The sequence below is a fragment of the Eubalaena glacialis genome, chromosome 1 (genome assembly GCF_028564815.1).
Source record: "Eubalaena glacialis isolate mEubGla1 chromosome 1, mEubGla1.1.hap2.+ XY, whole genome shotgun sequence".
NCBI classification, from domain to species: Eukaryota; Metazoa; Chordata; class Mammalia; order Artiodactyla; family Balaenidae; genus Eubalaena; species Eubalaena glacialis.
Window position 1 is genome coordinate 58,633,034 of NC_083716.1, and position 24,503 is coordinate 58,657,536.

Sequence of the window (24,503 nt, forward strand, 5' to 3'; positions counted from 1 at the left end):
TGACCTTCCCGCTCCCACCAACTGTCAGAAATATACTTAAACGCTTAGCATAGCACCTCACGCCTAGTAGATGCTTAGTAGAGGTTAGTGGAGTGAGCAAATAAATGGTTTAATCCCCATATCTGTTGTTTGCAGTCTGCTCTGTCTTAGTTTGCCCTCAAATGAGATAAAGCAGTTCGATTCCTTTATTAAATACCACATCCTTTCCTTCCAGGCTTCAGTCACTCTCCATTCATTTGATAGCTGGGTACTGGGCAAGGGTCCCAAAGATCGAAGATGCTGAAGTTGTCAGTAGGAGCCATGGTCAGACTTGTCCAAGAGTTCTCTAGTGCAAATCATCCCATTCCCTTAACCTTTGCTAATAGCTCCTGATCGTCAACATTTTACTGGCCTCGTCACAGGTATATTGCACAGTACCAGCCCAAGGCCTGAGGAGGCTATAGCATTGAGACCTTCAGAGTTCAATAATGTACAGAAAACATCTCTACTTTCTGCTCTAGGGGGCTTGGAATGGTTCCTCAGCACTTCCCTGGCCACGTGGAGATGGACGCTCACTCCTCTCAGCCATGGGCTGGCGAATTGTGCTCTATCACCTGGGCGGGGGCAATTAATCAGATGGGTTTTGTTGCTCTGCTTAATGATGGTGAATCACAAGTGGGGCTGTCAGAGGGATGACACCATCGTGTAGGGTCAAGGGACAAAGTTTTAAATCCTACTTAACGTTAGTCATGTGGTATTTGACTTTGGATCAGCACTCTGATTTCATTTCTTCATCCCTGAAATGGGGTTTGTTAGAGTAGCCCCACCTAAATATCCTGAGGGATGGTGTGTGAATCCAAGGACATGATGACTACAGATTTGTTTTATAAAACATCGAGGGCTTTAGAAATCGCATTTTGCAGTCAGGTTAATCATGGTGTGTGAGGGCTCTAGAACTGAAAACTCGGGTTTGAATGCAGCTCTGCTACCTACTCGGCCTGGGCAAATTATTTAACCTCTCTGTGCCTCCGTTTTCTCACTGAGAATACTAATTGTACCTGGCTCATCAAATTTCTGTGAGATATAAATGAGATATAGGGCTTTCTCTAGTTTGTATGGTACCTTTACGTGAGTCAGAAAAAGTCACTCCTTTCTTTGAGATACTTTACTTCCATCTGTTGAAGAATTCTCATAATATACTGATTATGTTTGAACAGTATGCTTTTCTACCATCTGCTAGGAAAAAACATTGTAATAAATATGCAAATATATCATTCCATGGTATGAGTGATGCCCACTTTGATTAGCTATTGTTCAGTGTCCGACCTTCGTAACCATACATGGCAGCCCTGAGTGGATGGATGTAAAGCACTTATTACCTAGGGTGTAGTTAGAGATCAAGCAACATTAGCTTTTTTGTTATTAATATTGGATAGTTTTACCATTTTCTTTCATTTGGTCCCCCAAAATAACAGTGAACAAGTTAGGGTTAGCCATTTGTACCCAGCAGCCAGAATTCCTGTTGATTCAGCTTGTCATTAGGTATGCATGGGAAGTAGATGATGGTGGAAACCAAGACACCTTTGGGAGGTGAGCAATCCAGGTGAGGGAGACTTACAAAAGCCTACAGAATGTTGAGGAGGGATGGGGGCAGATTGACAGTGACCACTGGGATTTTCCCTCTGTAGACAGGCCAGTGTGGTACCACTCAGTGGAGCTTTCTAGGAAGCAGAAAGGCGAGGCCTCGGCTCAGTGACAGAAGACCTCACACACATCTGCTCTGTGGCAGTTGGTTATGGCAGGAGTCCTGACGTTTGGGTGAAATGACATCAATCCAGAGTTGCTACTGGCTGAGTGGGGCTCATGCCGCTCCAGCTAGATGGTAGGTGGCACCTGGCCTCCCTCCTTTACCTCTTTTTCCCTCAAAAAAAGTAATTTTGGCCCTCAGCCTCAGGCCCTGGGAATGATTTGTTCTTCATTGGGAAAGGGGTTTTGGATCCTTTTAAATACCTAGTAAAATGATGCATCTTCTCTCTGTCCCTCCCCTACCTCCCCATAGGTGTATGCAGAAATATTCGCATACACATTCAAGAAGTTTACCTAGACCAGTGGCTTTCCACCTAAGTTGCACACTATAATCAACTGGGGAACTTTTGAACCCTGCCATGCCCAGGCCGCATCCCAGAGCAAATAAATCAGACTCTGGGCATAGGGTGCAGGCATCAGGGATTCCAAGGTGCAATCGAAGTTGAGAAGCACAGGCCTAGGTTCTTCTTTACCAAAGGTAACCATCTGTGAGCCTCATATCAGGGCTGTGGACTCACTAAGCTTAAATCTCCATAGACTGGCAGCCTCCTAAGGGTGATTTCTAGGAATTTTGGATGGTATATAATGGACATTATGAAAATGCTGTATATATGAGAAATGACCTTTGACTCAAGAACGCCTACATGTTCCCCAGCCTTACACCATCTCAATCCAGAAAGAGCAGAGGAAATAAACCAGGGGAGTGTGCATGGGAGAGATCAAGAGAGGTGGGGGCAGGTAGGTCTCAGAAGGCCTAATTGGCATAGGAAATGGAAAAATTTTGAAAATCAATCAAACCCTGTTTCTAATGACAAGGAAGGACAGTAAATAATGAGAATGTCAGGGTTGAAGTTTCACACTTAATCTATAAACCTACTTTTAATAGGTCCTCAGGTGATTATAAATTCACAGTGGCTTTCTTTTTATTGGGTTATATGAGGCTGTTCCACATTTCTAAAGGAAGCCCAGGTGCGTCTCTTATTTATTTATTTATTTATTTATATTTAGGATACTGAAGAATTTTTTTAAACCCTCCTTTTTATGAACATTAATTATATACAATGCAAGGAAGCAATTGCCTCTATGTTATGAAATATTAAATCAAAATGCTTACCATTCCCAAATGTCCCAGAGATAAATACAGCAGTATTTTGAAGCCCCTCTTAGAGCTGTTTTGCCTGCAAATTTATTGTTTTGTCTCCATTTTCAGAAAGCCCTGTTTTCTGTGAAGTATAGCACTCTAGGTAGTTTTTAAGGCTCAAACTCCTCTGGAGTTGCCTGTGTCGGCAACAACTCTTATGTAGATGGCACACAAGGGATGGCGTGTTGATCGGCTCCTTTAAGACGATGAATGGGCAGAGAGTGTTATTGTCTTTGATTGCATGCCTTACATCATCTGTATGTAGGAATAAGAGGGCCATACTTTATCTTTAGCCATTTTATAAATATTTAAGTCCTTATAGTTGCCTAAAGATATTAAAGCATATTTTACGGTAGTCGGAATATAAATATTATATATAGCTCAAGATACCAAAGTAGTTTAATGAATTCATAATTTTCTGTTCAAATTTATTGGAATGTGTTTTATGTTCCAAAAGTTCCATTTAAGGAATAAGATACCATTCTGCTTCCTGACAACACACCAAGTGTTGGCTGGCGTTTCGGGTGGGAGTCTCAGTTCCAATATCTATAGAGGCTTTCATTAGGAAGCAAGGAGGCAGGAAGTCAGGGCCCTGGGATATGTTTCCTCCATCTCTACATTTAAAACTATATATAAATAACTTTCTGAATAAACAATTCTGGCGCTTATTTAAATCATTAAAGCGTTGCAGAGAGAAAACTTTTTATAGCCCCTTTCCTCTATTTCAAGGAGATTAATTCAGAGAACTTAAGTAAGAACAATAAAGATGTAGTTTGCAATTTTCCCTTCCTCCCCACCCCCTTTCAGAAACAGGGACACGGACCCTGCTGGCCAGTATACAGCCCAATTCAGGGTATTATTGGTTTGGATAGTGCCTTCCCAATGCATTCTGAACATTTCTCCCTAAGTTAAAGAGTCCCAGCTTGCTCCTTCCTTTTTCTAAGTGCAAATAAGTGACAGGGAGACTATTACTGCACCTCTTTTCAGTTTTCCAGTGAAATATAAAGACTTCCCTCTTTAATATTTCACAAAGTTTCTCCAGCTCCCAGCGGGAGTCCATGCTGGGTAATGTTTGCTAATTACCAACAACAAAACTAGACATACACGCTGGTAAATTACCTGACCCTTTCCATTTTAATGAGACAACAAGGATTTCTCGAAATGATGTTGTTTCACTGGTTAATGGTGTCAGCAATGTTGTAATTGTGGGTTGAGACACATTAGCTGAACAACCGCATGTGGAAAGGGCTTTCTCTCGACAAGCCCTTTGGAGACTAGAACCATATTATCATTAAGCCTCTGTCATTTGCATGCTGCTAATCACTTACTTTATTATCCCGCATATCCATTGTCTTTCTTTAATTGCTCTTTAAATTAAAATTAAAAATAGTTCTAAAGCCCACAATGGCTGGGATAGCATCTTGATTATGAAGATAACTTCAAGAAAATGGAACAACTGATAACATATTGCCAAGCTTATAAGCGAGTCCCACTGTTATGTACTGTGCCTGCCGGCCCCAGGGGCCTAATTGTGGCAGTTTCTCTTCCTTCAGCCCATACTGTTTGTTTAATAAATGGTTATTTATGGCCTTTTTGGCCATTATAGCAACTTTGGAGAAAGTACATCCTTCTCATTGGTTTGGGCGCTGAAATTTCATTCTCCAGGCAAAGGTGTAAAACAGAATTGAAAGGCAGGATCTGCACTACAGCTTGTGAGGGCCTCTGAAAAGAGGCCCTCTTGATTCTCCTTGCTAGTTTATTCTGTATGAGTTTATTATTAAAATTTAGGGTTGTGAAAGAGACATAAACTTTAGAGCTGAAAGGAACTTTAGAGTCATCCCCGTTTTACAGGTGAAGAAACTGAGGACAGGAGCAGTTGCCATGACTCTGATCGCACGGCAGGAGATGAAACTGGATTGTCTGTTAGCCAGTGGATTGGATGGAGGGCTCCTGGAGGGAGGATTATAGCTTATGGACTACTCCTGAGACAGGATACTGTCTCACACTCAGAGTTGTAATGTGCACGCTGCATGGTTGTCATGGTGCGGTGCATTTAGTGCGTGTCTCTCGTATGCCTATACTGGTGTGTTTTTTGATGTGAACTATGTGCTGTGATACTGGAAAGGAGGGCTCCTGCCTTTCACTTCTTAAAACGATGACCCCAGGAATGACTGCGGGCATTCCTGAATATTGAGTGATCAAACCCAGAGTTATCATGATTCCAATATTATATACAGTGCCCCAGAATTAGGATGACACGTTTTGAGAGCCAGAAGTCATTGGGACATTGCCTTATGTGCCTCAGTTTTACAGATGGGCAAACCAAGTTTGGGTAAGACATTGAATCTAAATTGTCGCAGGGAGTTTAGGGGATGACCTGGAGCTAAAACCCGTGTCTTTTGATTCTCTGTTTTTCTGTCAGCATTACCAGTCTATCATTGACATCAGCAGCAGCAAAAATAAGTTGGTACTTATAAAGTGCTTACTCTGTGCCAGGCACTGTTATAAGCAGTTTATCTGTATTATTTAACTCATTTAATCTTCATGACATATTACTCTTCCATTTTATAGGTGAGGAGACTAAGACACAGAATTTAAGTACATTGCCCCAGATCATAAAACTAGGAACCGAAGGAGGCAGCACTCAACTCAGGCAGTCTAGCTGCAGAATTCCTGTTCTTAATCACGATGTTATGGCTCATTTCAGGATGTGGTCAAAGGATATTGATCATGGTGTAAACAGAGATGTTCAAAATCAAACTAGCACCAATCGGCCTCTTCTTTAGTGAAGTTCTATGTGTGTGGGGAATGCCTGACTCTCAGAATCCAAGATTCCAGTTACATATTCATCTGCTAGCATCATATATGCAGGAAAGCCTTTCAAACTTCAAAGAAAACATTTACAGTGCTTTCTTTTAAAAGACCATCAAATGTTTGGAACGTCACCCTCTATCTGTCCAGGCGTCCTGTCTCTAGAACCTGTCAGAGACAGCTGGCTGAGAGTTGTCAGTGATGGGATTCTGCTCTTCCTGAATTGCAGGGCAATGCCTTGGACCACTTGGCAAATCCATCTTTTACAGCTACTTAATTTTCTGTGCACTTAAGATATGGGTGTTTTAGTTTGCTTTTGATTTCCTAGCTCTGGTTTTTGCTACGCTGGCCATTGGTTTGTACTAAACCAAACAACTGGGGCCCATTTGGCATTTGGTGTTTTAAATGTAAAAGGACATTCGAAGTACATGACAAATGCTGAAAAACAAAGCCCATAACACTGAGAACATAAGAAACTGTTTATAATGTAAAGGTGGTTACATTTTCAGTCAATCTATCACTTTAATGAGCTCTTTGCATTTCTTTGATTAATGCTCACAAAAGGGGGAGAAAAAATTGATGTAATGGAAACAAAATGGTATATAGTCTTGGCAGCATTAGGGTTTCTGTGTGTTTTATTAGTATCCACTTCGTATTGCTGTCTTGCAATGTGTACTTCTACCTTTTCCCTGGCATAGTATGCCTCTAGTTTACTGGAAATGTGATCCAGCATGAAGAAGTTTCTATATTAGTGGCAAAACAGCCTTTGTACTCTCTGGTGACAGCAAAGAGGGAGGGTCCAGGACAGGAATTAAGAAGTGGTAACAGTAGTAAAGGAAGGGCTAATGTAGTTCATGCCGTATCGAAATGAAGAATCCAATAGGTATGAAGAAAAGAAAAGAGAACATTAAAGGTGCTTTAGAAACATTTAAACATTAGGTAGTAATTGGTACATAATCAGTAGTAATTCTTACAGTTTAAAATAGTGAATAAAGGGGAAGGGAACAGTGCAGCAAAGATATCTTTGTGAAGTAACTACATGGGGGGAGAAAAGTTAGTCAAGGCAGGCTTCCTGGAGGTGGTGAAGGAGGGGCAGGAACTGAGTTGGGGGAGAAGGGAGGGGATAGCATATCTGAAGTGGGTAAGACTTGGTGAGAGTAGGGATGGGAATCAGCAAATGCCACTCTTCTGTGCTGGAAACCAGCTCTGACTGCTCCTCCCCTCAGCTGTATGCACAGAGCATTGTGGGTTTCCATGGGCTCTTTGGACCCATGAGAGCTCTCAGCATCCTTTGCTCTGAGATTGAGTGGCTCTTACAGCATTGTAGGAAGTTGAAATGGTAGAGAACTGGGAACCCTGAAAACTCTGTTTTGCTCTGTTCTTCTAAAGCCCCTTAATCTGTAACTTTTGGTCACTTCTATCCCAGAGCCTCAGTTTCCCCAAATTCATGTAGGTCAAAATGACCTTTAGGGTCACTCATCAAAATGACCTTTAGGGGGAAGAGATATGGGAACATATGTATATGTATAACTGATTCACTTTGTTATAAAGCAGAAACTAACACAATTGTAAAGCAATTATACTTCAATAAAGATGTTTAAAAAAAAAAAAAAAATGACCTTTAGGGTCACTCATCAGCGTGAGTCCCTCCACCGTGTCAACCAGCTGTTCTCAACCCATGAAGATGACATGAAGTTGTGAGGTTTCAGGTTCTTTTCTTTTATTCATTTATAATTTTGCTAAGTTTTCTTCTCCTTGCACAAATGAAATATATTTCTTTTAGAAAATTTAGCAACTATGTATAAACAAAAAGAAGACAAATATGTATTCCTTATAATCTTAGCATTCGGACATAAGAAAGTTAACGTTAGTCTTGTTTCTGCAGACATCAATATTTTACCCCTCAAAAATGGATCATACATAACAGTATGTACCTGTTTTTTTCCACAAAATTGTATCATGACCATTTTTTCCATATCATGAAATGTTTTTCTGCATTACTTTTAGTGGATGCATACTTAACATAATCAGTTTCCTAAAACTGGACATTCAGGTTGTTTTCATTTTAATACTGTTACTTAATAACTACAAATGAAGACCATTGTAACCAAATCTTTAATATAAAGAAATGTTGGCTGTGCATATATTTTTAGAAGTGAAATTGCTTAGGCCAAAGGGTATATCAAATTTTAAATCATTTGATCCGTATCGCCAAATTACGTCTTATTTTGAAGTTGTAAGATGAATTCAGAGGGGGTAAAAGGCAATTGAGAAGTTGTGGAAAATTCATCATGACACCATGAGCTTTTGCACAAATGAAGAGGTTAGACCAGGTGAATATTAGGTTTCTTTCCAAATTTGTGGCCTTAACTGTGTTTGAGTTGTAACTAGTCTCCTCCCCTTCCTCCCTCCCTTCCTTATTCCCTCCCTCTTTCCCTCCCTCTCTCCCTCCCTCCCCTCCTTCCTTCCTTACACCAACCCCTCTGAGAGACAGGTTCTTACTTAGGGACAGTAAGCTCTTTAAGTTTACTTTAAGGAAAGAGACTGTCTGCTTGGAGAGACAACTCTTGCAAACATATTTGTTTCATGTGTGTGAGACTTGTCTAAGTGCTGACTATATCTTATGAAACTTAATGGACAAATAGCTATAGAGAACTTTGGTTGATTGATTGGTTGTTAGTTGGTTGGTTTAGTTTGCTTTGGTTTAATTTAGACCGAGAACAGAAACTCTAAAAAAGATGAAGTACCTTATGCAGCTTCCCAATGCTTTCATTAAATACAGTCTCTAGAAGAGAGTACTGTTAAAAATATCAATGTTACTTATTGTAAATAAAGAAATTGACCCAGGTCTCGTCCCTGGTCACTGGAAGTGAACAAGAAACCTTGAATGAAGATATAGTCACTTGTTTCAGTAGAAACTCAGACATGCATGAGCCATTTTACCAAGAAAAGAACAGAGATTTTTCTCAGTTACTATACTATTTGGGCATTTTGGTTGCAAGTGATAGAAATCCAACCCGAAAGCCTTAAATAAAGAGGAAGTCATACAACTGGGGTGTCTCTGGCTTTAGGCACATTTGAGCCCAGGAGCCTGAGTGATGTCAGAGCTCTGTCTCATTCTCTTTACCTCTTGATTCATTTGCCCTGTTTTCATTTGTCCCTTGAGCTAAATGCTCATCAGCAGCCCCGTACTTACATCCTTGTGGTTTTGAAATCATCTTTAGCATCGTTTTCATCAGGTCTTGGGGAGAACACAGATTGGCCCCAGCTTGGAGGACAAGTGGATCTCTAAACCAGCCATGTGTCCAGGATGATGGGGATCCATATTGTTGGCCCTGTGGAGTCAGGGTTACCCCCCTCCCCTACCCCCCACCAAACACTGGGAATGGGTTCCTTATGTAGAGAAGAGGTTGAAGGGGAGCACGTAACAACAGAATCAACCATCCTGGCTCTGCCACCGACTGATCCGCAACCTTAGACACAGTAACTTCGCTGCTCTGAGCCTCAGTTTCTTCATCTGTAAAAGGGAGGTAATTATTAGAAGATTTCCAAAGTTCTTGTATCCCTAACAGAGTGATTGGTAAAGAGGCAAAAAGAGACCCAAATGGTATAGTTTAGGTTTCTCAGAACTGTCTATTAATGTAATTTCTAAGCTCTGTCTTTAGGCTCTGGGTAGAGAACAATCAATGATCAGCTCCAAGCTCATGAGTTACCTGGAATAAAGCAGATAACACAGTTGACATTGGCAAGGGTGTTCCCTGCCCCACCTTTCCCAGCATTGACCTCCAGCAACCTGTCGGGGGCTGGCACCACTTCCAGCTCCTAAGTGGAAAGTGCTCAGTTAGAGTAGCCTTTGGGCAGTGTCAGGAGAAGTTTCTGCCTTGATAAATAATCATTTTTTATTGAGTCAACACTGGTCAGCTCCTGGCTCTCATGACTCAGGACTCCAACTTTGTGGAAAGCCGCTGAAAACTACTATGAAAAACTATTACAAGGTTCAACTGAGGTTTTCCCTTGGCCGGGTTTCTCTTGCAGACTTTTCTAAAAAATCTATTTCCCAAATCAAGCCTGGGCACGTGGATTTTTCCCCCTACAAGTTAGGAAGCAATCATGCTTCTGTACCTGGAATTTTCTTTACTTCAGCTGCTGAAGAATTTGTTGGAATACATACTGCAAAAAATGACTGCTGTGGCTATTACTGTACTTGCTCAGGGGAGCTATTCAGATGCCTCATTTATTGGAGCTTAATAGATTAAAAGTCCAAATTGAGTCTCATGATATAAGCCTAATCAAGTTCTAATCTGCATAATTTTCCCATAAGCAGCAATGGGAAATTTGGATAATTTATGTTTCAGCAGTTGCCAATCATGTGTTAAGTAGCATTGTTGCATTTACTTATCAAAATATTTTTATTGATCTTCACTTCATCTGACATTTGGCTTTGGGTTTTTTTTTTTTCCTGGCGTTAACAGGAAATTTAATTCATCTCCTAGATGATGTAATATGAGATGTGTCTCTTGATTTTAACATGCCTTTATAGATCATTTTTAACGGTGATCTTTCCCTTTTACAACTTCATATTGAATACCTGTCTCAGCAAACCTAGATGACTCTGCCTAATTTATTTCCCTCGTTTAACGTAGCATATGGATTTCTAACCATCATTTATATGCACACAATAAAAGATAATTTGCCCCACCATTTGAACCAATTCCTTTATGTTAAATCTATGGGGGTGGGGAGGCACTTACCTTCATTTCTCCATCTATTTTAGGGGAGGTGATTTATAAGAATTTCCATCTCCCTCTCTCCCTGGAAAAGCTTGGCGATTTAACTAGGGAAGATTTAGAAAGTACTTTGTGTTTTCCCCCACGGAAAAATACTGTAATAAAGCATTTATCATATGTACTGAGTCGTGCATGCTACCATACCAAAGCAAGTTAAGCATAACTACAGTGGGTCCCAGCTGTTATCTGCTATTGTTTAAAAGTGAAAACAATAAAAGAGTAAGACTGGCTCAGGCCTCAAACTTGCCTGCCAAGCTCAGCACATGAGAAAGAGAGACCATCACACACGGAGGGAAGGCAGCATGGAGCACGGTAATCCTTGGGCTCTGAAGTCAGACTGTCTGGCTGGAGCCCCCAGATCTGCCACTTACCAACTGCGGTGTTGGAGGAAGTTATTTGACTGCTCTGAATCTTATTTTCTTCATCTACAAAATGGTAATATTAGCAGTTCCTGTAGTTACAGGGTTGTTATGAGGAATAAATGAGGTGGCCCGTGAAAAAACCCTTAGCGCGGCTTTGGCACGTAGTAAGGAATATGCCATGGTGACTTAGAGGAGGCTCTGGAGCCAGTTTACCTGGGCTGAGATCTAGATCTGCTCATTCCTAAATGTATGTGCTGGGTCAAGTTGCTTAACTCTGCTGTGCTTCAGTTTCCTCATCTGTAACATAGCAGTGTCCACATAGGATGGCTGTATGAACTAAAGTTAAAACATGCGCAGATTTTAGTACATGCTGAGCACTCAGTAAATGTTGGATTTTACTATTTTTTGCTTAAGGTTCTACTTAAGCCTGACTTCTTCATTCTCAAAATTACCTTAGTCAGTCTAGATCCAGAACATTCTTGCCTTTGCTTTGAGTTCCACAAAGACCATGACATTGAGTCTTTCCCATTTTCAAATGCACTCACAACTACATTACCCTGGAACCCTTCTCTAGCCATGCCCTCTGGTAGATCTTATCTGAGTCACAGCCTCTCTTTGCTTGTAACCACAGGTGCTCCTTGGATGCTACGTCTGTATGCATGCATGCAGCAGGTACCCAAAACAATTACTTTAAAAAATGAAACCTTAGTGATCTTGTTATTCCCGAGCCTCTTCTCCTTGAACTTCTTAGGAATAGGTCAAGTGTTTGTGTTAAATTCTTTCATGTGAAGCCATCCAAACTGAAATGCCCTTGTCAAATTTAACTATAGGTCACTTAACCTTCCAATAACTTCCCTGACACAGGCCAAGTGCTGCCTGCCATTGAATAACCAATCATAAAAAAGAAAATCAGATACTACAGATTTTGTTCAGCTGAACCCAACAGTGGTGATAGTTGAGAGCACAAATTCTGAAAAAGAATATAGAGAGCAGCGAAAACCGTTTCAAAAGCCCGAGAAACAAAAGAAGAAAGATTATGTCCTTAAATAATTAAAGGAAGTGGGAAATTAGGTCTAGAAAACAGAAGACTCCGGAGAGTCTGCAGTTGCTATAAGGCATTAAGAACCTTTCTTTCATGAAGACTGAACACCAGGTTTTCAACATACCTAAAGAAAATCCTAGCCATCCAATATCCAAAATACTCCGTCCTTAAATATTTTAGGCTGTATTTTTATCACTGGATTGACCTGATTATTTCTACCAAAATATATCCACACTGCTATTGCCTTCCCATTAATTTTCCAGGATTTTTCTCTATGTGAAAATTCTTTTAAAAAACTCTACCAAAAGCTACCTCAGGTCTTTATCCATAGGGAAGGGGGAGGCAGTGGATGCTATTCCTAGCCAGAATATTTATTGTGTACTGAGTAAAATATTAACGTTGGTAGTCAACATTTTAAAGTATTTTTTCTTCATACCAGGCATTGTACTAAATGTTTTAAATACACTATTTCATTTTATTCTCACAACGTCCCTGTATAGTGGGTAATTCCAGCTTCCAGACAAAGAAACAGAGGTTTGGAGAGTCTGTGCTATGCACATGGTTGTGTGGCTTATAAGTAGATGAGCCAGAATTTAAACCTAAGACATCTGACTCCAAAGCACATGCTCTTAGCTATTCCACTCCGTTTCTTCTCTGTGGGCCAGGCATTTGTAGACAACCTGGGATGTTTAAAGAAATAGAAAACCCAGTCTTTGACCTAAAGTTCTCCTGCAGCATATGGAGTGAGCATGCTTGGCAAGGGGCAATGTTGGGCCCATTTCTGCCTGATGCCAAAGGAATAGAACAAGTAAAGTAAGCCCATCCTATCTGCCCCTGAAGATTGAAATGGGGAGGGGTTTTCAGTGTAAGGAGTTCAGGCAGTCTTTAAAGTTATCTTTAGCCCAGAACTTGCCTCCCATGTCCATGCTCAACAGAGAGGAAAGGGAATACATCTAAAGAACCAGGAGGCCATCTTGGTAAGAGCTTGGGTTGTAGTTAATTAAACTTGAATCTTTTCCTGATTGAGAACTTCTGATTCCATCTCTCCAATGCCAACATTCTTCATCATCTCTTCTGGCAAAATAAGTGGTGGTTTCTAAAATTAACTTCCCGAGTGTTAGTTCAAATAACGGAAGGAGCGTTTCCCAGTTTCACTATCCTCTAGCTGTAGATCAGGGTCCCTGGAGGATGTTCCATGTGCCAGCGCTTTCACATGCAGAACTGAAGCACTGCTTTATGTAGAGAGACTTACAATTCAACCAAAGATGTACCCACTGCAGCTAACAAAGGGATGGGGAGCAAGACCATCAGGGACCCGGGTACCATTTAGACCTGCCCCTTTATTAACAGCTGCTATGGTGAATGGGGTAGATGCCATCAAATGGCACCAAAGGCCGGATTGCCTCTTCTCTTCGGAAGGAAGGTGCCTGATTTTCTGTTCTTTCCAAGGCCACTTCGGGAATCTGGGTCTGCTCTGCCATTTCAAGCCACAAGTTTCCCATTATAGGATCTCTAAGCATGAAACAATGCTAATCAATTCTGTTCCTCTTTAATAACACAACTCTTCAGGAAGGGCAAAAAAAAGATAAAATCTATTTCTGTTATCTTTGCCTTTGCTTATAAAAATGTGTGGCTATAAAAGTAGCAAAATAAAAAGTGACATTATCATTGCTGAAGTTTTCTTTCCAACAAAATCTCCCCGTTCTTGGGGTCCTGTGTAGGAGAGAGAAAGGCGTTTAACAGAGAGATGTCTTTGGACATCCACCATAGTTTGTCAGTTGCAGATGCTAATGGAACCAGGCTTGGCGACTGAAGGGGAAAATGGAATATAAAAGCAAAACGAAAGAGGCCTATGAGGCAAGCATGTCATTTCTAAATGAAGGTTTCATGCAAAGGAATTGAGTCTTTTCACAGCTGAAAACGGAATCTTTAAATAAGATAAAATAAAAGGATGCTTTGGTTTGTTGCCGGTTCTGTAATGAAATACAGTTTTCCTAATACCGTGTGACCTGCATTTTTACCTGTTTTATGGGTGCTAGTCCTTGACGTACAAACCCGTATTTTCTCAAGTCAGCATTTGATGATGGATGTCAAAATACAGGCCATGTATTATGCATCTAGCATTACCGACTTAAGGTGTTTACTTGTCAAGTTGAAGAAATTCAAAAACGTCACATCCACTGAATCTGCACAGCTGTCACTTGCAGTTTTTCATGCTTTTGAATGAAACTTCTGATGAAAACAGTTTAGTTTTCCCCCTTCACTATTCTAGGGGAAGAAAACAGCAAGCATTTCAATTGCGTGTTCTTGGTTACATGGTTGGCTGAAAAACACACATTCCAAAGTTTAGAAAGATGGACACTATACTGTCATTCAAAGTTACTTACCCTGTGCACAGGGTATCAGTATAAAGAATAAAATTAAGTGCAATCAGGGAGTGAATGGTAAATAAAACTTTTTTTTTCTTTCTGAAAATATGACACTCCGATGAAATTTATACACAGGAGAGCAGAAAACAGGAAAACTCGTTTATATTTTTCTGGCATTTCATGCATGATGTACTTCCAAAGCAACAGGCAATTATGAACACCTGTCATTTCATTCCTGGTAGATAAAGATTCACACATACCTTCATGCCAGAAACAACCCAGTCTTGTCGCATTACCAGAGAGAGTCACTAATCTGGTCACACAATCTTCGGAAATTTGTTCTTGGAAACTACGCAAGTGACTGTATCTGTAATTCCCTAATCCATTGATAAGCCCAGGTAGCCATCCACCACGGGCAAAGAAAAGAAAACAAAGAGAACGTAAACTTCTGTCTGCCTGTTCTATAAAGTGGGGAATGCAGTTGGGCATGGCGGCAAGTGTGGAGCTGGCGGTGCCACTTGCCACGTGGCGAAATTAATTTTCACCAAAAGAATGTATGAAGAAAATAAATGTATCATGTTTATACGGCTATGTACCTCCTTAAAGAGGCAGCTGTTTGGCCTAGCTGGGATGCTTTCTCACCATCCCTAAACTTGAAAATATGGTTGGGCCAAGCTCATTCTAATATGTATTGAGATTTGGGTCTGAGACCCAAAGAAGCCCAAACTGCAAAAGTCAGAACCAAGTAGGCTACTCTCCAGTTTACTGTGCCCACATCTACCTTACGGAGTCTGTGTCAAACACACTGGGAAGTTCAAGGGTCCACTATAAGCAGGTGGCATATGCAGCAGTCAGGATGATTTCAGCTGCAAGTAAAAAAAAGCTCCTCAGTTTGGCTTAAACAAAAGGGGGGAAAATAAATACACACACACACACACACACACACACACACACACACATATATAAAAATATATAGTTGTACATATATTGTGTATATATATACATAAATATTTAATACATAATACAAAATACATAAATATACATAAACATAGACATTATATATAATCTCATTATTATGTGTATAATATATATAAAAGCTCGTTACTACATTTTATATTATAATCTCACTTATAAATTTATAAAATCTCATGTAGTAAGAAATCCTGAGATCAATTGATTTTGATTCTAGGGCTGGTTAATTCAGGAACTAAGGACAGTTCTTCCTATCATTCAGTCTTTTTATTCAGCCAATTCATTAAGTTGGCTTTGTCCTCAGCTGGCGCCCATCCTAGTTACAAGACGGCTGCTACAGTTCCAGGTACTACAGACACAAAAGCAATGTCCAGTGGATCAAAAGAGAATCTCTTCCCATGTGATATTTTTTAAGAGCAAGGAAACACCTCCTCAAGCCCCCAGGCCAATTTCCTCCCACTTCCCCTTGGCCAGAACCCTGTCAAAGGCCCAGGTTTAAGTCCCTCACTGGCAAGAGAATAAGTAATCAATTGGTTTAAGATAACAGTCAGGATAGGTTAGGTTATGCTGTGGTAACAAAAACAACACAAACAACAACAAAACAAGTCTCAGTGGCTTAAAGCAACAGAGATTGATTTTTCACTCAGAATGCTTTGTGTGTCTGGGCTGCTGTCCAGGGCTGCTGCCCAGCCTTCATCTCCATAGTAACCTGTGTTCCCACTGTTGGCACAGCCTGGGAAGAGAGATGACAAGTCAAATACTTGTTCCAGAAGTGATGATATGCGTTGTTCTGTTTGCTTTTCATGGGCCAGGGCATTTCCTATGGCACGTGGTCATATCTAACTTCAAGGAGGCACAGGGGTACAATCCTCATGTGTGCCTGAAGGAGGAAGGGAGCAGAAATCTGTGAGCAAGATCAATAATTGGTGTAAAGACTGGTTTTTAGGGAACTGTCAAAGTGGGTTAGAATTTTTTATAATGGTCTCCTGCTTTGTTCTTCTGAAAACAACTCATCAGAGTTTATCCTGGGAATAGGATATTTATTTAATAAATAGGATATTTATTTTTGACTTGTAAATAATGCATATGTTACTTTTTTATTGTGTATATACACTATGCTTTCATCATTTCCAAATTTTCCACATTTCTGATTTTTCTTCTTCCTCTCTTTCCTTCCCACTAGGGTTCACACCTCCAGGAATGGACAGATCCTCTCCGGATAACAGCCCGGTACATGGGATGTTACGCCAGCCCTCCATCACAACTGGGGTCAACATCCCCATCATCACTGAACTAGGTAGGAGTGAATGTCAGCTTTGGGTGGAATTTTTTGGTCCTCTCTTCCGACCATGCAGGATACAAGGAGGTTGGCCTGAGTCTTAGCTCTTTCAGCGTGCTAGGCTCTAATGGGGTTTGTCTGGGGGGATACTGGAGAAGGGTGTGGGTAGAAATATGACAGATGACCCAAGGGAAAACCGATCTATCTTTCCTCTGAGGTGAATAGATAGTTTCCTTATGCTGGTCACTGTTTTCAAAGGAGCCTGAGATGAAGGGTTTGAGACTGGGGCATAGATTAGGGAAGCGGGAGGAAGGGAGGAAAGGTATGGTCCAAGGATTTTTTCCAGTGATTCTCATTGGAAGCATCTGTGGAAGGTCCCTCCCTGGAGGTACAAAGCCTCAGGCCTAAGCCAACCCCATTTTGAGAACTGCGTAGAAACATTGGGCTAATATGTGATAATTTTACATTTCATCTATTCTAGTTGAACTTTTCAGCTAAAGGCCATTTTCAGTGACTGCCGCTCTGGTCCAAAAAATGATTGGGTTTTGAGGGCCATGATCATTGGCCAGTGGGATCCAGCTTTTAACCTGGCCGTGGCGCTCCCTGCTACTATTTGTGAATTTGCAAAACTGCTACATGGTCTCTTCCCCCGAAGATAAACACTAACTACCTGTGGTCCTGGGTCCCTGTACTTTAGAATGTCTCCTCTGTTATTCCCTCACTCTTTTCTTTTTCTGTACTTTCCTCCACTCCCTTTCCCCAACCCTTAACTGCTGTATCCCATTAGCTAAACCTGGCAAGTTGCCTTTGGTATCAGTCAATCAGGAAAAAAACAGTGGGACGCACATTCTAATGATAACTGAACTGGGTAAGAAGCACTGTTTTCTTTCACATCAGTATCTCCTTTTGTTTTGTGGTTCGTGTTTCCAACTATCATCAGCTTGTTTTTTATTTCACCGGCTGTATCGGAAAGGCTACCCCATGGCACTGCTTTGAATGTGTTTTATTTGTGGCTCTGGTTGGAATCGACTGTCTTGTTCTAGCCTTCCTTAATGATTTTTTCCCCACACAGCATCAGTAAACCTTTGATCACACCCATCTGACCTGGCAGTTGTTTCCAAAGCATCTTTGCTCTAATTCATTTTCTTTGGCTTGGGCCTTTTTTTTTTTTTTTTTCCATGTGTCCCCCTGTTCCCCCTCCCACCTTCTCCCTTCTATTCCTCTTCCAACACACTGTCAGTTTGACTGACATGTCTTCACAGCTCTCAGAGGAAGCCAAAGGAGAAATATAAAAATTTTAAGATAAGAAACCTAAGACTGTGCCTTCCCTCCAGCTGTTTATTTTCCTTTATTCTGACTTTATTTGCCTTTTTTTTTTTTTTTTCCTACTCAGCCCTTTCTCAGAAGCTCTGGTTCTGAAGCCATAAAAGCAGCCAGCTCATAGGGGACCCTTTCTTACTAAAGCCAGGTCTTAAGAAAGGATGCAAAGGATGAGGTTAGCAGCCACCAAGGCCCAGCGCTGCACTCTGACCCCCACTTCGCTGGCCCAGAGCCCTCTCTGGGAGATTCGGGGCAGACTCATCTAGAAGATGAAGGCCTGTGGTTGTGATGGCATTTGTCAGGCTCTTCCACGATTCCCCATGACTTGGTTAATAACTCTATGAAAAGCATCCATCAGCAGCAGGTCTCAGAACTGGGGACTGATCTTCTAAATAGAGAAAGCAAGCGCTGCTCGGTGGAGGGTAGATCGAGAGGTAGGGAGCATCTGCCTTCAAATAGCTCACAAATGAAACTAACATGCCATTTTCTTGGCCCCAAAATATATTTCAAAATAATAGAGCAGGCTTTTAAAACGGTAATCTTGCTTGCCAGGTGTCTGGAAACAAAGGAATAAATTGTCCACCATTCAGCCCAGCATTATTGTCGATGTAGCTATTTATCAGGACAAATTCACTCAGGTCAAGGAGTGTCACACTATTTTCTGTTTCCAACAGTAGGACAGGTGTCTTTTTCATGTTTAGAGAAGTTGGCTAAAAGCGTAGGCTTCTGGATTGCTCTTCTCAGAACCTTAGGGTGGTAAGGGACCCAGGGAGCTTGTGTGGCCCAGACATCTGGTGGGAAAATTCATCCAAACATCTCTGTCTCAGAAAACTTCAGCAGCATTTCAGTATCACCACTGCCAGGAATTTCTTTGTCTATTTGGAATTCATGCGCTGCCAGCTAACTGGGATGTCTTTATTTGTGACCAGTAGAAAAAAAAAGCGTGGTGCCCCCAATCTGAGGCAACAATTCAAGTATTCAGTTAGCATAATTGAGTCTCCTGAAGCCTTTGTCCCCCACCAGATTTCTTTTATGAGCTCAGAGAACCTTCCATGTGTTCACGTCACCCTCACCTTCTGCCTTAAGCCCAACTTTCCTACTCGTCATACTTCCTTTAGCACTCAGACCATCATCCTCTGGCCACCTCACCTCCCCCTATCCCCACAAATATTTACTGTTTACTTACATGTTCTGAGATGTCTTCTGCATTACACTAGGCCAGTAAAATGCCTTTTAAAAAACACAGATGGCGCAAGGTCAAACAAGTTTTTTAAACTGTATAGTATATTCCAGTCTTCACGCACTTGGGGAGTCCCAATTGATGTTAGTGGGTCCAGGCTTCCTAGAAGTTCCACAAGAAGGAAATCTGTTTGAAGCTATTTAACCTGTTTCCCAGTTGTATTTGATCACAAACATTTTGGGGTGACTGTTTTCATCACCTCTTAGCACCCACATAATTACTGTCCCGTGAAATAGGTTTCGGGTGACACCGGCTGCTCTCCCTTTGAGACTAGGTAACCCAGAACCCTGGCTCCTGCCTTGGAGTTCTTTCCCAAAGACTCGAATCCCTAGCTGGCTGACATTCTCCAGTCATCTGTCAAGTCTACCAAACCCTCCCCATCGTCATGAGAAGAGGTAACCGACACTTCCTTTAGGCAGGGTCCATGTGTACGCCCTCCTCAGCCCTTACAGGTAGTTAAAGCCAGGTCCGTCTGCATCTCGTCCCAGGTTCACATTTTCCCATTCACAAAGCAGGAAGACTAAACTGTGGGCCACAGCATGCTTCTGGGTAAATGAAAGGAGGAGAGGAAAAGCTACTGCATGACCCTGGCAGGATCTCTGAGCAAGGCCTTATTTACGTGCTTCTGAGAGGGGCAGAGGGAAGCTGGGAATGTTCATAGTGTCAACAGAACATGGACTGAACGTGAAATCATGAGAGCAGCTACCGTTTATCAAGGTGCAGGGCCAGGTTCACCGAGCAGAATCTCATAGGAGCCTCCTGTCAGCCTCAGGAGAGCTACTAATATTTCCCGCATTTTGCAGAGGGAGAAACTAAGGTGTAGAATGATAAAATGCTTTGCTCAGGGGAGTTAGTGACAGGGCCTGGATTCAAAGCCCAGTTATCAGATCCTGGGTTTTGCATTTTCACTAGCCTGTAGCTCAAGCACTGCGAGGACAGTGGGCACCCAAACATGATAAACGTTGGAAGAACAGAGAGCAAAGATTTTCCCCCATTAGGATCTTTCTCTAGGGAAACGAGATGGTGTCATTTAAAAATAATTCCATGCCCAGCCTTTTATCCTATTATCATTTATTCTGCCTCATACGATAAACAAACAAAAGTTAAAAACAACAACAACAACAAAAAAAGAAGTTATCCCAAAAGTTCCTTACGGAAAAAAAAAAATTAAAACAATAACTCTAGGAAAGAGAATTAGCTGCTGATACCTTTAGAAAGGAATCAGAAAAAGGAAACCTCATCTATTCTCTTCCTAAAAGCACCATAATTATTCCAGAAATCACAAGCGCTCATCTCCTCCCCCACCACACACTTTCCCCGCCATTACTTGCTCTGCAAAACTGATGATTTCTGATGCCAAGATGGGAATGGAAATTAATTTGTCATTTAATTTTTAATAAGTTAAAGACATCTCGGTGACACAACCAATCAGTCTGCACGTGCGTGCCAGAGGAGTCCTTGAGGAATCCTCAGATGGAAATGAAATACAGCATCAAATGCTGCGTCTGCTTGAGCTGAAGCACATAAAAGATTGAGCTGTTTAGGAGGGGAAAGGGAGAACGTGGGCATCCCCAAGCACCTCGGAAGGCAGAGCAAATCTTTGTCAGCAAGCAGCCGGAGACAGCCAGGGGTTGATCCTTTGTATTGAACAGGACTTGTTGGGTTTGGGCCTGGATTAAGGGCCAGACACCAGGCACTACCTAGACCCGTCCCCCCGCCCCGGGCAGGCTCTGTGGGTGGTGCCAGAGGGTGGATTCCTTGCTATTTGCCTTTGCCATGCTCCCAATCTGTTGCTTTTCACTCTCAATAAATTGCTTTCTTTTCCTTGTGGCTAAACTTCCCATCCCAGCATGGCTACTCATGGCTTCTCATCCTTGAAATATGGCCATCTCTCAAAGGACTTAGCTACCAAAAACACGCTTCAGAGTGTTTTTCGTCACGATCTAAAACTATACCAAAAAATTGACCAGCACTGTCCGCCAGCTCCACCAGCCTGCCGTGGAGCACGTCTGCTTGACGTCACTGCTCTCCAGGCCTGGGAACCTTGAACAAGCACCTCGGAGCAGTCCATTGAGTCCCACCGACCCCCACCCTGAGCTCCATCAACAGCTTCTCCCATGCTTTTCTTTCCTTTTCAGTGACTTCAGTGTTTCTAAACCGATAGCCTGCTCTTTCTCTGACTTTGCTGCCCGCATGTGGTCTTTTGATCTAATTCTTACTTTACGCTTTTCCTAGTGAATGATACTAATGTTCAGTTTCTGGACCAAGACGATGACGATGACCCCGACACAGAGCTGTACCTCACGCAGCCGTTTGCATGTGGGACAGCGTTTGCCGTCAGCGTCCTGGATTCACTCATGAGCGCGGTGAGTAGGTGGGGGACACGGGGACCCAGGGACAGACCGCCTCCAGCCTCCCATGCATGAGGGGCATGGGCTGGAGCTTGAACTACCCTGGAGAGCCGAACCACACCAAGCTTGCCGTCTGGAAGGGGATACTGATATTAATTAAATTAGCACACAGATAACCGTCTGATTATAAATTCTTGAAAGTGCAAGGAAGGCTATGAGTAAATATAAGTAAGTACTTGATGTGGTCTCGGGATCGGAGAAAGATTTCTCCAAAGAAAGAATATATATTTTTAAAAATTTATTTATTTATTATTTATGGCTGTGTTGGGTCTTCGTTTCTGTGCGAGGGCTTTCTCTAGTTCCGGCGAGTGGGGGCCACTCTTCATCGCGGTGCGCGGGCCTCTCACTATCGTGGCCTCTCTTGTTGCGGAGCACAGGCTCCAGACGCACAGGCTCAGTAATTGTGGCTCACGGGCCCAGTCGCTCCGCGGCATATGGGATCTTCCCAGACTAGGGCTCGAACCCGTGTCCCCTGCATTGGCAGGCAGATTCTCAACAACTGCGCCAGCAGGGAAGCCCAAGAATATATATTTTATGTCAAGATCTGAGCAATAAAGATGGGAGATTTTATGGGGAAGAGAATCCCCTAAAGAAGGACAGCAAAGGTAAAGGCCTGGTGGGGAGAAGGGGTACCTGACAGGCTCAAAGAAGGCAAAGAAAGCCTGGGTCGCTGGACCTCAGTGAGAGAGGGGAAGGGGAAGACAAGGCAGAGTTGCACCCACAGGACCTTGAAACCCATTTTCATGTTTTTGGTCTCTCTCTTAAGAGCAGTGAGGAGACGTTGAAGGGTTTTAAGTTGGCAAGTGATGTGATCAGGTTTATGTTTTGAGGGCATTGCCTGGGCAGGAATGTGGAGGATGACTCAGGAGGCAAGATGGCAGCAGGAAGTCTGAGTAATGGGCTCTCGTAGCGTGGAGTAGGGTAGAGCCCTTGGGGCTGGAGGAAGGTGGATGGGTTTGAGTGGTGTTTGTCAGTAAAATCGAGAGGACTTGGGAATAGATTGAATGTGAGCAAAGGCAGAAGAGGACAAGACAAAGTGTCAAAGGTGTCTCCTAGGTCACTGCCAGTCACTGAGACTCAGTCCTGGGAGAGGCGTGGGTGTGAGGCAAGGCCTGCCCTGTTCTCTGCCCCAGTGAAGGCGCAGAGCGGTGGTGGAGAGAGGAGGGTGGGCTGGCCCCGGGATCCAAAGCATCTTCGGTTTCTTTCACAACTTGATATGCGTCAAACAATCAAGGCATTTGTGTTTTCACTTGTGAGACCAAAATCAAATGACAATTAAAAAGTAGGTCCCGTCTTAAAGAAGCCATCTTGAGCTACAAAAGGCAAAGCAGACTAGAATGGAGATGATGAAGTGTTCCCACTGAGTGGCTTTATTTATTATATAGAAAAGTCTTTTTATTGGGGAATTCTCAACTTCACTCTTTTTATAAATACAGACATAGGCTGGATAAAAACTGACCTTTGGAGAAACCACAAAAAAAGAGTTTTATTGAATCCATTAAAACCATGAACATAGCCCAGAGAGTTTTTATACACGTATATTTCTTCAAATGCTTAAGAAGGCTATTCTCAAAAAAAAAAAAAAAAAGAAAAAGAAGGCTATTCTCCTGCATGTGTTAAACAACTGATATGCTAATTATGCATTATTCTCATCTATTCATTAAAGCTAATCCCAGAAGGACCTCTATTTGAGGAAAGAAAAAACATAAAGCTTTTTAAGACTAATTTAGGTTATTCTATATTCCTGAATGTGGTCCAACTACAAGCATATCTTAGTGAAAAATCAGAATTATAGATTTAAAAATAAATATGAAACAACATTCATCTGAATTAAGGTTGACTGGGCTTCATGCCATCCCACTGCTTGCCAAGCCAAGGAGGAGAGAAAGCAGTCCTTACTGAAGGCCGTCTTGCTTTCCCAGGGCTCATGACCTTTCTGATGGTCTGAGGATACTGAGCCTCACCTTTCTACCTGCCAGTGATGTTGGGCTTAGTTTGGGCAAACTCCCTAAGCAGGCCAGAGGGCGTGACGGAAGCAACAGGATGTGCTTATTCCAGTGTGTATTCTCTGTAATAGTCCTCACAGTCTCCAGGTCCACTTTCAAACAGATTTCTGTAATTCATCTCCTCAGAAGTTTCATTTTATTTCTGATCCTAATCAGACAGATTTCAGAAGACTGTTCTCACTAAAAGATGATGAAACAGTTAATAGTAGATTTTTTTTTTTTTTTTTTTTTTTTTGGCTGTATTGGGTCTTCATTTCTATGCGAGGGCTTTCTCTAGTTGCAGCAAGCGGGGGCCACTCTTCATCGCGGTGCGCGGGCCTCTCACTATTGCGGCCACTCTTGTTGCGGAGCACAGGCTCCAGACGCGCAGGCTCAATAGTTGTGGCTCACGGGCCTAGTTGCTCCGCGGCATGTGGGATCCTCCCAGACCAGGGCTCGAACCCGTGTCCCCTGCATTAGCAGGCAGACTCTCAACCACTGCGCCACCAGGGAAGCCCTATAGTAGATTTTTTTCAAAACTGTAAAATACTCGATCCAAATTTTTAAAAATCCAAACTTACAAAATTGTTTCCACAGATCAGACATGCCGTATATTCCAGGTGGGACCAGCTACATAATTTGAAAGCCTACTTTTTCATAAGTTACTAAGAATTTCAAAATGGTGACAGCAGAGCATTGAACCAAATGAGGGATTCTTCTGAGCGTGGGCCCTGGGTGACAACGCAGGCCACACACCCATGAAGCCAGCCCTGGTTCCAAGGAATAAAACTGTTTTTAAGCACCAAAGCACTTCACCTCTACACAGTCAAGGGGGCACACTGTGGCCATGGGGTGGGAGTGAGTGGCACATCTAGATTTGAGTCGCACCATTCTCTCTACAGCATCACTGTAGAGAGAAACTCAGCTGAGAAATCAAAGTGGATTGGTTTGACATTTTTTAAAAAATCTGTCTCTAATCTCCTTTGAAATGCAAACTAA

The 24,503-nt window shown here is 42.2% G+C and overlaps 1 protein-coding gene across 2 annotated transcripts in view; it reads left to right on the plus strand.

Moving 5' to 3' along the window:
- KCNMA1 (potassium calcium-activated channel subfamily M alpha 1) overlaps positions 1 to 24,503 on the plus strand; it is a 735,999-nt gene that overhangs the window by 692,277 nt on the left and 19,219 nt on the right. For both annotated transcript variants that reach the window (XM_061197119.1, XM_061197100.1), the window contains 2 exons: positions 16,453 to 16,566; positions 21,344 to 21,474. In XM_061197119.1, coding sequence (XP_061053102.1) covers positions 16,453 to 16,566; positions 21,344 to 21,474 — 245 coding nt within the window. The remainder of the gene's footprint in view (positions 1 to 16,452; positions 16,567 to 21,343; positions 21,475 to 24,503) is intronic.